The following is a 16,762-nucleotide window of genomic DNA, read 5'->3' as shown; positions in this document are numbered from 1 at the left end:
GCAAGACTTACTACAAACAGGATTGGTGTTCAATGTATATTAAATGAGGTCAGATAATTAAATTCAAGAAAAGAATTTATAAATATTCAGATAAGAAAATTGAAATTACAAAAGCAGAGTTTGTCATCATTAAACTGAATTACAACTGTGTGTGGTTAATGTTATATCTACACAGCTAAGTTTTTGTTAAAATACAGTTTTAGTAACCAAATAATCACCTCATTCTCCAATATAGCCACCTATTTTCATTTATACACTCTAACATTCAGTACACATTTCATTCAGAAACCACCTAGCTTTCACCTAGCCCAGCAATTACACACACGCTATTATCAACAGATGCAACCCATGAAGTGCCATCATCCCCTGGCTACAAAACAAAATACAATATTTAAAGGTAAAAACTCAGAGAATTTTTGAAATGGTAACCCATTCTCTGTGTTCATGAAAATAGGCAATCCAATTTGAAAGTCTTTGAACCAATGTAAACTCTAGAAAACTCATGTTGAAGTATGGGAAGAATAAAGACTTTGCACTAATATAGTGCATAACAATGCAATGTCAGACTCATCATTTACAGTAAGTGCCTTGATTGGACTTCCTCTGGATTGTCATTATGCTGCTGAAGATCAAGTTTACTCAAGTCTGTGGGAATTCCATCATGTTTTCTTCCTTTCATTTCCAAACAGGAAGAGAAGGGGTTTGGGTCCCTTGGGAAAACCAAAAAACATAAAACACTCACACCCACAAACAACTTGAAAACAAAATGGCAGACCTAATAATCCTTGACTCCATGTCCAAATGAAGTTGAGGCAATATTACTTTTGCAATATTTGTATTCTGCCCAATATATCACATCATGAGATTCCTCAAAAAAACTGAGAAGTCTGAGAGCTACAAAAGTGAAAGCAGTTAAGGCAGTTGATGTCTACATTTGGATTTCTTTTTCAGGTTACATGTCTAAGTCTCCATCGTAGGCTAAGGTCAGAGGCTTCTGATGGGGAGGTGTGCTTTGATGTGGTTTTGGCTTCTTGCTGCAAAGGAAAAAGAATTCCTTAGATAAAATTCACAGAGCTCTGTTTCATCTGCCAATGACAATTTTGAAGTAGAGAAATTCAAGTATTAAAGTGACAAAAGATTCATTTCTCTGGATGTGTGTGTGGGTTTCTTTTTTGAATACAGTCATGCATCACTCATCAACAGGAATACATTCTGAGAAATTGTTGTTAGGTGATTTTGTCATTGTGTGAGAATAATAGTGTATACTTATACAAACTAAGCCAGTGACAACACCACTAGGCAATTGAGTTTAATGAGACCACAGTCATCTATGCAGCCTATCTTTATCAGAAACACTGTCATGTGGTATGTGACTGTATTATATACTTTAACCCTTTTTAAGAAAGAAGTCATCTTCTTCTTCCTCTTTTTTTTTTTTAATCTCCAGAATGGTTTAGAGGAATCAAGGAACTTGGTAGAAGGGTATTTTCATTTCTTATTTACACACAGAACATGGACATCTGCGGCTCACCAATTCCTAAGCGACTGTGACCTCCACATCACAGATGTTTAACATTGTAAGCAGCTGGAGCAGCCAGGCTCCTGTGCCTTACTCTGATCTTGTTTTTAAGCAAATATGTTTCAGCTCTGGTCTGAAACCTGACATTCAGCTGCCACGTCACCATAATCTGTCAGGAAAATTTCACAAGTTCCAGGCAAAGCCATTGTCACCTGGTCTATGCTTTATCTGCAGTCTGTGATTTTGCCAGATCAGGAAGGGCTACTTTTCCTTCTTATAAAGAAAGAAGCTAAAATTGAGTAACATTCCCAATTCACACAGGGAGGCATTTTATTGCTTGTTTCTTAGTGTGCATAAATTTCTATTTATAAATACTTGTAACTAAAATTCTACCATGCACTCCCTTGTCCCATGGTGGTCTTTCCCCCTCCGTGCCTTTGCTTTGCCATGCCTTCAGAGCCTGGTTCTCTCTTGGGCCATTCTCGGCAGGGACCCATCTCTTTTCTGGTCTCCACATATCTATGCTACATATTTTATAGCAGCATCACTTATTTTTTGGATGCATACTAAGTGCCAAGTTCTGTGCTGAGCAGCTTACATCTTAATCTCTCCATAAACCCTAGAACGACTCTAAGAAGGAGGCATTAAGATTAACGTTACTTTACAAAGAAGGACTAGAGAGATTATTTACCTTCCCACAGTTCATTGGGTGAGCAGCAGAGCACAGATTTTATGGAAATCTAACAAGACCTAAGTTTTTAACCAGGTCACCACACACTCCGTATGTATGTGTCACTTATTTGGTACTTATTAGAAATGAGGAGTTTAAGGAGGCTGATACATAGTGGGATAGGGAGCAAGAGCATGAGAGAAATAGATGCACTCTAGATAGGGCAAAGGAGTTGGAGGGGAAGGGAGGGGACATAGGGTTATTAATGATGGTGGAATGTGATGATCATTATTATCCAAAGTACGGGTATGAAGACACGAATTGGTGTGAATATACTTGTATACAACCAGAAATATGAAAAATTGTACTCTATGCGTGTAATAAGAATTATAAATACATTCTGCTGTCACATATAAAAACAAAACAAAAAAGGAAATGATGGGTTTATCTGGATATAAATTAAAAACAAAGAATTTTAATGTGTGACATTTAGTGGCATTAACACAGTAACAATGTTTTCCACTGTTACCACTACCTAGCACCAGAACATTTTCATCACCCCAAAAGGTAATTCTTTTCTCACTGAGCAGTCTCTCCCCATTTCCATGTTCCCGTGTTCCTGGGGAAACACTAACCAACTTTCTGCCTTGGTGGATTTGTCCATTCTGAATATCTCACGTCAGTGCTACCCTATGTGGCCTTTCATGTCTAGCCTCTTTCACTTAATGGTTAAAATGGTGAAATTTATGTTATGTGAGTTTTACCACAATAAAAAAGTTTGATAAAATAATAATAAGGAAAATCCTCTAGTTTAAAATACTCATGTTCTAATTTAAGGAGTAAAATTAAGTCTTCAGGTTGATGTTTGAAATAAATCGCAGAAGTAAAAGAGATAAAAAGGATTTTTTAAAAAACTACTCAAGGGAACCACAGATTATCAAAGTGACCCTCACCCCAGTACCTGACATGTGATTGGTGTTCCCTGAGGAATTGCTGGGTGCATGGACAGTGGGTGAATGGGTTCCAGCCAAAGAGACTGAGGAGAGGCAGCTGTGTGATTGATAGAATCCTCTGGAGAAGGAGTCTCAGCTTCCCATATCCTGCTTTCTAGGCCCTCTCCAGCTTTCCAGGGGTCTTGCATAATTACCTGAATCACATCCAATTTAACTTTATCCATTTTAATCTATAAGCATGTTCCAGTAGCTCTAATATGCCAGCCCAGGCTCGAGAGTGGATAATAAACCCAGCTTCATACAGCATCCTGATCATGCTCATGCACAGCATTTCAAGGTACAAAGAAGTCACACACGGAGTTGAAGTTGGGACAACCTGGAAGTGACAGTTGGTGTATCGACCCTGGTGGTGGTGTATGTTTCCCTAATGATAAAATGAGCACCATGAATTTTAGCTGAAGTGACAATAAGTATCTTCCCTTCCCACCTCTCCTGTGCTGTTTCTCTGTGTGTGTGTGGGGGGGGGGGCGTGAGGAGAGGAGTGGTTGAGCACAGAGAAGAAAGGGGAAAGAAATGTAAGTGCTCTCAAAAAATTGTTTGCAACCCACCCTTTGCTGGCATTTACTGAAGGTTACTGCACAAAGAGAAATAGAGATTGACTCTTATTCCTCTCATGCTCCCCCTCCCTACCCCACTATGAATCAGCCTCCTTATATCAGAGAAAACATTTGACATTTGTTTTTTTTAGGATTGGCTAACTTCACTTAGCATTATCTTCTCCAACACCATCCGTTTGAACTCTAGGGTAGAGGGGTGGGAGGGAAAAGAAGGGGGCAGGGGGTTAGCAAGGATGTTGGAATGTGATGGACATCATTATCCAAAGTACTTGTATGAAGACATGAATTGGTGTCTATACTATATATACAACCAGCGATATATAAAATTTTGTTGTATATGTGTAATAAGAATTGTAATGCATTCCACTGTCATTTATTTTTTAAAAAATCAATTAAAAAAAGAGATTGAATCTGGGTAAATGGGAGATCTAGAAAAAGGAGAGAGGTGGAACAATAAGGAAGGCTGTATAAGGGATAATAATATCTCCTGGGGAGACAGGTAAACTTGGCCAGGCTTTGTGAACTGCGTCTGGGATATTCTGCTGAAAATATAAACAGATGTTTTCATGCCAGTTTCCCTGTGTGGACTTATGAACATTATATCCATCTCTGGACAGATAAGAGAGCCTAGGATTTTTGGGGCCATGGAACATGCTAGGATGGGTATGATTAGAGCTTTTTTTAATTGTAGACCTTTCCATATCGTGTAATCGCTCCATTGACAGATACCGAAAATCTCAATTTAGAATATGTAATATCTGAGAACTTTTATAGAATTTAAAAGAAATCCACATCTTCTTGAAATTAATCTCTGAATATGGTTGCATTTTGCTGGCCATCTGTGGCTTTCTAAAGCTTCCTGACCAGTTAAACAGCCTCCTAAGAAGAGGAGCTACTAGGAGGCTTGTTCTTGGAGCCTGTAGGGTCATTTCCTTTTCCCTTACTAGAATCTCTGTTTTTTCCCCACCTTTAAGGAATACAATTTTTTTTTCTCTCCAACTCTGGTATTAGGAAAGGTGGGGCCACACTAAATCAGGACCCCAAAATGCCTGGCACATAGGCCACCACCACCACCAGTCATTTGTGCCTAGCCTATACCTCTTATCCATCACACTCTTCCTTCCTGTTGAGCCAAAGTACAGCTCATCACTCTTCCTAACTGAGCACTCCTGACAGCCACCGCTGCTGTTAGAGTTAGCACAAAGGATAAGACCATTTTCCTATCCTAGCTGTGAGAGATCATTGACTAACACATTTGAAGTGTCCTCTTCCAGGGCCATTTGCATTTTAGCAAAGGATAAAAACACATTCCGACAGAAGAGTGAGCTCATTGTGGACTGTCAGGCGAGCTGCTGCACTTCTTAGAACCCTTGAATTCAGGCCACAGTGGCTCATCTTTAGGCAAATAGAGACTAAATAATTGGAAAAAAGCAGCAAAATCTTGTTTTGGCAGCTATTCCTGAAAGGCGAGCTTCTGGAAGTGCCACCACTTTTAAACTTGGAAAGAAATGAGAATTCTGAGAGTATGTTACTAAATCGTGCTGGGAAGGGAAAAAATGGACACCATATCTAGAGTAACTTCCAGGCACTATGTCCTCACAGGTTAACTACAAGCTCTCACCCAGTGGTCATCTCCACTAAATTGTCTCACTGATATTTATTTCCAGGGTAAACTGGGGCATCAGTGATATTTCTAAAACTTCTAACACTAATGGCAGATGTTCAAAGGGTTGTATATTAAAGCAAAAGTCCTGAAGAAGACTATTTTTCTACATTTTCTTAAAGCCATTTCCAAGTTTTATTATAAATTGCTTTCATCTAAAGTATATACCTAAGACCTGCCATATTATAGCAGTTCTCTTGTCCTAAGCCTTTTATTTGGGTGGAAAATAGAAAATCTCCCAAACTGTCATCCTGGAACTCTCCTGCAAGCTATTTAATAGGATTAGGTGCTGTGAAAACATCTATTTGGATTTCTTTAGACAGCTCATATGTAGCAGTAAATGGCATATGCTTCCAGGTCTATAGCTTACTTTACCTGTGAAATCAGGAACCTGTAGGAAAGGTGACAGCTGGAGACATGACATTGAATCTGAAGTTTTCAGGATGACTCAAGAAACTATAGAGACTGAAAGAACAGCAGAAGTGGCTTCCATCCTGGTGTTAGGCAAACCTACAGTTAATTCTACCAGGTTGGTGACTGCAAAAATATTATTTAATTTCTCTGAGGATCAATTACTCCAAAATAGGGATGATAATAGCAACATCTCATTAGACTATCATGAGAACTGGATAAGGCAATGTATATAAAGTGCTTTATGTGACACATAAATATTAGATTTATTTTTCCTTGACATTTTCCTAAAAGCCATGTGTAATAAATTAGTTTTCACTAATCTACTCATTCATTCATTCACTTATTCATGTGTTCAGTAGATAGCTTTTCAAATGTCTGCTTTAAAAAAAATCAATAAAATATAGTTATTACAGCCCCCCTCTGGAGTCCTTGGGGTTTGGTGGAGTTGGAAGAGGTTTATGCAAATAACTACAATGTCAGCATGAAGTAAATATTATAGGGGAAGAGACATGGATAAGTTATTCCAGATTGTTTCGGAAGAGAAGGTTGATAATTGAGTTTGACTGGAGGAACAGGTTGAATGCCAATAGCTGATGATGAAAAGTTCATTCTAGAGTAACCCATGGAAGCTATAGCCTTCCCAGGAAATTGGAAGGACAACTTCCTCAGTGCCCTAATATTAAGTTATTCCACCCTGAAAATTATCCCTAAGAAAGAGGTCTGTTCTGGTTCAGATGTGAGGTATCTCCCAAAAACTCATGTGTGAGACAATGCAAGAACATTTAGAGTTGAAATGATTGGGTTATGAAAGCCTTAACCCAATCAGTGAATTAATTCCCTGATCAGGATTCACTGAGTGGTAACTGAAAGCAGGTAGGCTATGGCCTTGCAAGCATGCCGGTGGGGTACATAATTTGTATCTGGTGAGTGGAGTGTATTGCTCTGCTTTCTGATCATCAAACCTCCTTCACACTCTTTTGTCATGATACCTGCCTCAGCTGGAGCCCCAAGGAATGGAGCTGGCTGTCTATTGACTGAGACCTCTGAAATCATGAGCCCCCAAATAAACTTTTCCTCTTTCATAATTGTTTTTGTCAGGTCTTTTGTTCATGGCAATGAAAAAGCTGACTAAACCCACGCCTTATATCCAACTCTTATAAAATCTTTTATACCATATAGTGCAAATAAAGTTTCTTTTAAAAATAGTCATAATAAATATAAACACAAAACACATAAAATGACCATGTCTCTTAAAATAGGTGAATAGGTAGTTGGGCATTAGAATGAAATCTCCAAGAGAGCAGCACAGATAGAAAGAAGCGCGGTATCTCAAAACACTTGGATGAAAATGAATGTGCTAAACATGAGAAATCAAATTTGTGAATAAGGAGACTGAAGCAATGACAAAGTAACTGATGCGAAAGATGTGAATGTGGAACAAAACTGTTGTTAATATAAAATTAAAGACATTTAGTGTTTTAGAATAAAATATTAATGTACAATGAAGGATCAGTGATGGGACTGTAGAATTAAGCACATTAATTAAATATTAGAGCAGAAAATTTACTATTTTAATTGAAATGGAAACTTTTGTTAATTTCATCTAATATTTTCGTTTTGGGCATTTTATTTTCCTCAATGAGAAAATGAAGACAAATATATTTGGGCCCACACAGCACACTAGATTTTCCTGAACACAGGGAGTCAGTAGAAAATTAAATTGAAAGAGTTGTTTGGGATCCAGTTGTGAAGACTTTGGCTGATTGGTTAAAAACCCAGAACATGATTTTTATTTTGCTGCCAGTGGGATTAGATGCCACTGCTGTGTCAGTGGGAGAGGGCTGACCACCTGGAGCAAAGTTTAGGAAGACTAATCTGGGTGTAGACAAATATGTGGCTATTATGCAATGCCCGGAGGGGAATTATTAAGGACAGGCATTGGGGATGAAAAAATAGAGAAGAAAAATAATATGCATAATTATGTATATTATTTGGTCCTTGGAAAATAAGGGGTAAGTTCTATTGATATGGGAAACTATGTTACCAGAATTCCGTGATGTAACAAATTAACCCCCAGAGATAAGTTATACAGAAAAGGGCATTACTAAATATTTGTTACTAGTAATGGATGGGGTTAATACATTTTTAAGTTGGAGATAATGGGGAAAAGCAAAAATCTATGTGCATCTACATGTTTGTTTTTCTCTCTTAGATACAAAAAAAAACTTGAATAAATTCTAGCTATTAATAACTACAATAAAATCTGGTTTTGGAGATGTGGTTATTAATAGTTAAAATTCATCCAAGATATTTTAATTTGTTTTTTGGGGTTTTTTAAATATATATTAGTTGTTTATGGACCATTATTTTATTCATTTATTTATATGTGGTGCTGAGAATCAAACCCAGTGCCTCACGTGTGTGAGGCAATCTCTCTATCACTGAGCCACAACCACAGCCCATTGAGGATCTTTAAATGTTTTTTATTAGTGCATTATACCTGTACATAATAGTGGGGTTCATTGGGACCAAATCACACATGCATGGAATATAATTTGCTCCCCATACAGACCGATAGACTACCTGATTATCTTGTGTCTTAGTGACCTGTTACTTTAAGAGCTGTATCCTGTATGCAAAACCTCCATGCCCTCTATTGCAACTTAGTCTTTTCTCCTTTTCCTAAACTTTTCTGATGATGAAAGTTTCTGATCATTCTAAACCTCATACAAAGTTTTCAAATTCACATTTGATCATTAAGATTGGCTCTAGGTAGTAGTTGCCAAGCTTATCAATTGAAACATATAAACTGGTCAAATCATTTGATTATAGGGTGAATGACTAGCTGAAGACATTTATTACTTTTCACTACAACATTCTAGAAATGTTAGCTGGCTGGAAATCCAATTTCTAGGGAATCAATTTTTATCACAATAGGTGGCAGAAAGAATTAAAGTCATCTTATTTTCTTTGCCAACTTTTACTGACCAAGAGAAAAGATTTAAAAACCTGTGTAGCCTTGGAAACAGCAGTTGAGGCTAAATATACAAAGGCTAGATTTGAATTAAGATTTGGGTTAAAATTTTCAAGAAAGTAGTTTATGAGACCAATGATGACTATAAATATCTTAATTTGTAGAAAAATATGAAATAACACTTTGACCTTATGAAAAAAAATCCTCAAAAATTATGCTTTGTAAGGTAATAAAATATTCTTAACATACTTGAAATTGTTCAAATGTATTTACTTCTATATGATTTCAAGAGGTCTGCACATCAACTAAAATATATTCTATACAATAAACTAATTATCATTTTCTGAGAATAATAATTTTTTTATAATTTATATTAAGAACTAGTCACAGAATGGGTTTCCTGAAATTGACAATTAAATTTTCTCTTATAACCTGTCAGTGTTGATAAGTACTTGACTCTACTATTTAAGATGCACTAAGTTAGTTTAACATAACTGGTTAGTTTAACATAACTGGTCAAAATAGGTCAAGGTAAAAACAAAATTTAAAAACTAGAATTGAGTAGTGTTTTAAGTTTGGGGAGTAGATTAGAATCAACTGGGCAGCTTTTATATACCCCAAAAGACCCAGCCATACCCCAAATTAATTGAATTAAAATCTCTGTACCAATATGCATTGATGCTAAAACCTACTTTTCTAAATCAAAGTATTAAGTAGAAAAGCTCTAATGAACAATTTTTTCCTGGACACCTGGTATTATTCAAATACCAAATAAAAGAAAGCTATTTCTAGTGGGAGCAACACCAATAACAATCCTCTATTTCAACTATTTAATCACTCAACTACTGGAGACTATGGTCTCAAGGATACTGTTATAATGGTCAGTGATCTTGAAATATGTTTGCTTGTAGTTTAACATACCACACATTTAAAAATAGAGTATATGTTTTTTACTATTTAGTACTTACCAAACAAGGTAGGAAGTAAATATTAGGAAAATCATGATAAGAAAACCGCCACCTGAAACGCCATAAACCCAAATTTTTACTCGGCCATCTGTTTAAGATAGAGATAACATAACAAGCTTAGCATAAGATGTCTACATTACAGAGAGAGGGTGTGTAACATGATGTCTAACAATCCTAAGCTGATTATCAGTTCAAGATTTGAAATGAACACCAGCACCTTAAGACAACTGAGCACTCAACTGCATAAATTAGCGACATCCTGGTATTATCTGTGAACGGTTAGGAAGTGACAATGTTCTCTTTTGAACATCTTAAGGATATGCGATTTCTACTAGAAAGTATTTTTGGGAAAAGACAAACTCAAAATTGTATTACATTGTACTGCTTTTCATGGACTTTTATAGATACAAACAATTTGATTTGCTATGTCTGACCTCTGTCAAATTGACCCTCAGAAACATTAGGTTGTAACTATATGGCACTAAAACATTTATTTTGCTGAATGTTTTATTTTTCACCTAACTTGAGAGATTTGGATAGTTATAATCATGGGTGGAAATACCAATAGGTGACAGATGCCAAGGGTAAATGACAATAACAACTTCAACAAAATCATGTAGAAATGTAAGCTATGATATCATCAAATATTTTCACAATGTGAAGGCAATACTTACAATCACTATTTCTCCAATCAAATCAGTTCGCAGGCAATTTTGAATTTATTTGAAGTTGCTAATAGTCTTATGCATAGCAGAAAAAAATATTGCAAAACATTTTGACAACATAAAAAATCAAAAATTATAATCAAAAGACAATCCTGTATGTCTCTTAATTCTGCATGCAAAGGAAACTAGTCTGATCATTTGGCAGGTAGGGTGTGACTAGAGAAAGTAGGTCACTGGGGGCTTGCCTTTGGGGGTTATATTTTGTCTCTGGTAAGCAGAGAGCTCTCAGCTTTCTGTTGCCATGACTGCTTTTCTTCCCACAGCATTCTGCCATGATGTTCTGCCTCACTCGGGGCCCAGAGCTTTAGAGTCAGTACCATGGACAGAACCTCTGAAACTGAGCAAAATAAAACTTTTCCTCCAATACATTGTTCTTGTCAGGTCTATTGGTCACAGAGACAAAAAGGCTGACTGAAACAACCACAATCACTTTCAGTTCTAGTACAATTACATATTACAGTTTTTGCTTATTGGACACTTTTAAGCCTTAGTGGGCTTTTAGTGCAGTAAGGATATTTTTCGATGATCATAAAACTTTTAACAAAGTTTTGATTCCAATCTCTCTGAAACACTAATTATGAAATGTCCTATTTTCATATTTCACATTGGCAACAATAAACAAATAAATGAATAAGTAAAAAGTCTTCTTTGGGCAAGAATGTTCTTTCTATCTCTTTGACTGTAAAACCTCACAGAGTTGATGTATTGGGATGATCCAGTGCTTTCAAATCCTCAATGTAGATACATGTAATGGTCTAAGACCTTTAAGTTGTGTTACTTTAAAATGAATTTAATGAATAAATAACTTTCATAAGCATTTTTGTGATACAATAATGGATAGCATAACTATTCAGTCTATTATACCATTAGAGCAGTTAAAAATATATAGTAAAAATGTCTTTTCATCATCCTCTCTCAGTTCCCTACTTAGGAGCTACAACATTCCCAGTTTGTATTTTCAGTTTTGGTTTGCATATGCAAGCATATGACTACACGCACAAATTCATAACCTTCTTTGAAAACCACAAATGTTGCATATCATTCCTTTTGATCTGTACTTTTTCCTTCACTAAACAATACAGGTTGGATATATGTCCATGTTAGTTTATAAAACCAGGTCTACCTTATTTTAGTACCCTTGTGAGATACCACTGCACAGCTGTACCATATTTTTTTTATATTATTGCATTTACGAGCAGATTTTCCAATTATTTACTATAACAAAAAATAGTGCAATGAATATAATTTACATACTTCTTTTAATATATGTCTATATATCTGCAGAATGAAATATCCTAGAAGAAAATTTTAGTTCAAAATCTATGATAGTATATACATTAGGACAGTCTTTCTTCCTGAGAGGTTGTTTTAATTTATACTATCAACAAACATATATTTATATGTATACTGATATAAACACATGCATACATACTACACATATATGTGCATATACATATGCTTGTTTGTATATGTACACCTACACAGATACTATTGATATTCTAGTTAGACCCTGAGAGTCTACCCATGACTAAAGATTAAGGACCTCACTTATGGATTTGAAGAGGACTTGACCCCAATTCTTTTTCTGAAATCAGGTCTACAGGCAACATAATTTTCCCTCAAACTTAGAGCCACTTCAACTTTAGTCATAAAACTAATGAGATATTTTTAAATACTTTTGACTTTCCAAGACAGGTAGAGAAATGAAAGTTCAAAAAAATACTGTATTCTTCCTTAAAAGTTTGTTGAGGTATATAATTCTCCAGTTAGATCCAGAGTCCTTTGTACCCATGCTCTGATTTTTGCTTCATTTAAACATGTCATCAAGCCCCCATTGGTATGGTCAAGTCTTCAGGTCTAGAAGGAAGCCCCCAGGGTGTATCTGCCTGAGCTTTATCTCTTTCCTTCCATGCCCCACCAGTTACAAGGAGCTGCTTAGTAATTAATTTATAGTATTTTGCTTCCTAGAAGAGTATGTGTGAGAGGCACAGAGACTCTTTTTTTTTTTTCTGCCCACTTCACACAGTGGCACATAAACTCCTTAATGACCTGCCTTCTTCAAATTTTCCTATCACTTGTAGTGTGACCCTGGTAAAATTAGTTTGCAGTTTCCTCATTTCTCAGATGAGGATGACATCTCTTCAGACTGGAAGAATGTAATGATGATTCCTGCAACAAAGCCAGCTAGCACAGAACCACAGGGCACACAGCAAGCATTCCATACATTTTCTTTCCTATTCTTAATAAATACTAGTTTCTTAGACCTGACAATCTGCAATATCTGGGACAATCTTGCAGGGCAGGTGCCACTAGACTGATTTTATAGATGAGAAACTGAGACCCAGAGAAGTTAAGAGTTGATTGTACCTAATTACAAAACAGGTGAGTTTAAGCCATAATGCCAGTAAGGTCTGTCTGCCTTGAAACTGGTGCTGCTTCCTTTGATGCGCTTACCATTTCACCCATGTTTCTCACACCAGACCATGTCTCTGAACATTTCCTACAAGTTTCTGAGATTCTATTCCATTTTTTCCTTGAATTTCAATTATGCATAGAAATTCAGTTATAGAAGCAGATAATTCACAATTAAAGGGATACCATTTTGTGACTTAACTCACAAGTGCTTCTTAGACTATGATTGACAGACTAATAATCATCCTTGAAAATATTTCACATTTAAAGAGGACTCCTATCATACAACACTCCGCATTTTAGAAACCTTGAGCTGAGATATATTGCATTTTCCTCTCTCCTCTTCTTCCCCTCCACTCTTTCCATAATGAACCACAAATCAAAATAGGAACCCCCACAAGATATTTGAATTTCTTATTTATAACCGAGACACACCTGAATCAAGTAGTTGAAGGGACCATCCTTTAAAAATATCATGTATTTTTGAATTTACAGGTCTATTTTTCCCAGAAAGGTTTTTCACATCTGCTTTTTTATCCTCTGAGCCTGGTACTTTCATGCAGTAATCCAGGAAGCCATTTGATCTCATTATCTCTGTATAGCCCTTCTCACAACCACAGACTCCACCCTGCAGCATAAAAAGTATTTTTATGGTTACACAGTGAGTTGTGCAGATGAATAAGGAACAATTCGAGTGCTGAAATCACTTAATTTTTGTACAATGTGTCATGACAATTTAGGGTTTTCAGCAACTGTTTTACCAATGAGATGAAAATCAAATATATAATTCATTTTTCTGAATTACAAAGTCAATATTAAATAAGTTGTCACATTTTTATAATGTGTTTATAATTTTGACATCTACCAAATATGAAATTACAGTTCTTTGTGAATATATTATATTAACTCTGTCTTCTCCTCCTCTTTTTTTAGAGATGTTTATGATATTTAATCAAATCATATTTGACTGCCCTTGTCCCCCAGTTGTTTTAGATATATGTTCATTGGTTCCAACCACCCCTTCCTACTGAAAAGCAAAGCAGTAGGGATTATGTATCTACTTTCTGCAGATTAGGTGCTCTCTGAAGTCTGTAATTACCACAGCTGCAGAATGCTTCTATTACCTCCTACAACTGCCTGCTAACTAGTCCCATCTATCCCTAGTCCCTAACTGCTCATAAGAGTGCAGTCCAAGTGGAAGAAGAGAATTTATTAAAGGTACATATCCAAGAAAAAAGTCATATATCTATTTCAATGACTCTTTCATGTAACAACTTGAGTGTCATGACATCACCTTCCTCATTGGTACTATGACATTGTGTCCTTTATAAATTCCTGGTCACTTTCACATGAATGTCTTTAAGAAGTTATGATGAGGTATGATAGACATGGATTCCTATCTATCCTTGGAAGTGAATCTGAAAATAATTGCTCTTCTCCTAGCAAACAAAAAACAGAGAATAGAAAAGAAACAACATAAGATTATATATATATCTACTCTGTCTTTGCTATTATGGCTTCTTACTAAAACTATTTATTTTACATTTTATGAACAGACCCTATTCTCTTCTAGCTAATGCCAATCCTCATTAGTCAGCCAGCTTTATTTAGGTCATTAATTGTTGACTAAACATATGATTTGAAGGAGCAATAGATACTATAACTAAGTAAGACACCTTGATCTTTTACAAAAGGAAAAAAGTCAGAAAAGCAAATGTTGTAATTAGCTGCCCATCATTCAATACAGGTTGCAGTCATAAAATAATGAAAATTATCATGGGGGTTTTAGCTGGTTTTAATTGAAGTTACCACATGGTGTTCAATGGAGAGATCTAATTAAGAAAATGTGGATATTCTCAGCTATTAAAGCAATCTTTTCTAGGTGAATTTCTGAGAGAAAAGTTGTAACGAGTCAGTCCCCTGTGTCAAGGGTTCAAGGAAAAGAGCAATTTATGTTTTTATTAGAAAGAGAATCAAGGGAGTTGGCAGAAAGCTACAACTTCTATTTTGCAAACATCATTAGCCTAAATGAAGTTGTTACTTATCTTCTGCCTTTTTTCTTCTTCTATTACATCCTGAAAGCTTGTCCATTGTCTTTTCTATGGTAAAGAATTGACATATCTTTAAAGAATTAACCCATTTTGAAGGAGAAGAACCATAAAATAGGATTGAGTGCTAGCATTATTTTTAATCAAATCATTTTTAGAATAAGCACACTCTAGGAAAAAACCTGTTTCTTAAAAGAAATGTAATTTAACTTTTAAAAATTATTTAAGTACTGCACATTATGAGTGACATTTATTTGAATACATTACACATTTTGAATTAATTCCTGAGCAGCAGTAGATAGGAGTTATGGGAGAAGAAGGGATGTAAGATTTCTGCTTGAAAACAGACACAAACACACACACACACATTTTTTTCAACCATAGCAACAGTTAGCTTATTTAAAATGAACTAAAAATTCACTCACACCATAATCATCATGGTGTAATAAATTTTACAAAATAATTTTATCAAATATGAACAGCATTTACATCTTTTAATGTAAATGTATGAAGGCTAAGAATAGAAGACATAAATCGACTAGTCCTAGTAGATAGAACTAATATAAATTAGATATCTGAAAGGCAGATTTTATTGTAAATAGATTTATAAGGAAAAGACTGCTTTCCTTAATACATGTAATACTACACAGAATTTCTTATATCTGTGGTGAGTCCTGAAAGTGCCTCTAGATGGTATCATGGGCACATGGAACTTTTGCCTGGGCTGTAGCAGACAGGAGCGCATCTAAATGCATATGTGTAACACGACAATTAAAATACCTGTGGAGGACTCCAGCATGTGGCTTACCTGTGTGCAGTAGGAGAAAGGTTTTCTGCAGGCTGGGATACACTGCCGAATAGCAGCAGGGCGTGCCTGAGGGGAGCAACCTCCTACAAAAGAAATACCATTTACAGATATCTATACGATAGATGGAAATTTTTATATTTGGGAATATTTTTTGACCTCTGGCTATGGTCATCTTGTAATGATATTATCATTATTATTTTAAATCTACATATCCACAATGTGGTCCAGCCCCATCTTATTGATTACACCAGGATGTGTTGCTTCAGATGGGGGCTCTGCCAAAAGACAATGTTTATGGTGGAATTTTTTCCATGTTCAATGGCAATGTGGCTACATTTGAGGGAAGAGTCTATGTGTACCAGAATCAACAAAAGAATTGATGAAATGTCAATTTAAGTTCAGGAGCAAAAAATCCATCTGTTTGAAGATACTGTGTTCCTCCAGCTCCTGTAACCCAGCTAGAGACTAGGCTGATTCCAATAATCACATGCTAAAAGAAATGTTAATAGTGAATTGATGGGACCATAGTAACAAAACCTTTGGAAACTTTTTACATATGTACCAGCCAGAATAAACACAGAGAGCCACATATAGAGCCCCACACAGATTTTTAGAAACAAATACATATACTCTGGTGCTTGGGGTCAGGAGACATCTGACAATGGACTTATAGGATATCAGTAAATCCTTTAGAGTAAATGGGTGGATAATGTATGTTTTTGTAATCTGAAAATAGTCTAAATACTGATCCTGCCTTCTTAAAATCAAGGCAGTACAATAGGCATGGGGAAAAGCCTAGAGATAGACTGAAAACTTAACTTATTACTCAAGGGCAGTATTTCAACTATATTTATATAGTATTGGTTGCATTTATAGGTTCTAGTCTTTGTATTACCATAATTTTCAAGAAATTACATTTTATGATTTTTGTAGCTAGCCAACCCAAGGCAGTGTAGGGAATACTCAGACCTACGTTTCTCATGAAGCAGCT

General features: G+C 35.8%; 1 protein-coding gene across 1 annotated transcript in view; it reads right to left on the bottom strand.

Annotated features, from left to right (window-relative positions):
- Positions 1-952: 952 nt before the first annotated feature.
- THSD7B (thrombospondin type 1 domain containing 7B) overlaps positions 953-16,762 on the bottom strand; it is a gene marked incomplete at its 3' end in the record, with an annotated part of 851,308 nt that continues 835,498 nt past the window's right edge. The window contains exons 25-28 of the mRNA XM_081262010.1: positions 15,772-15,854; positions 13,351-13,543; positions 9,779-9,866; positions 953-1,034 (exon numbers count right to left, since the gene is read on the bottom strand). Of these exons, the coding sequence (XP_081118136.1) occupies positions 953-1,034; positions 9,779-9,866; positions 13,351-13,543; positions 15,772-15,854 (446 nt within the window). The remainder of the gene's footprint in view (positions 1,035-9,778; positions 9,867-13,350; positions 13,544-15,771; positions 15,855-16,762) is intronic.

The sequence above is a fragment of the Spermophilus citellus genome (genome assembly GCF_964194105.1).
Source record: "Spermophilus citellus genome assembly, chromosome: 11".
NCBI classification, from domain to species: Eukaryota; Metazoa; Chordata; class Mammalia; order Rodentia; family Sciuridae; genus Spermophilus; species Spermophilus citellus.
The sequence above is the reverse complement of the archived record's forward strand: the minus strand, read 5'-3'. Positions and strand labels throughout refer to the sequence as shown.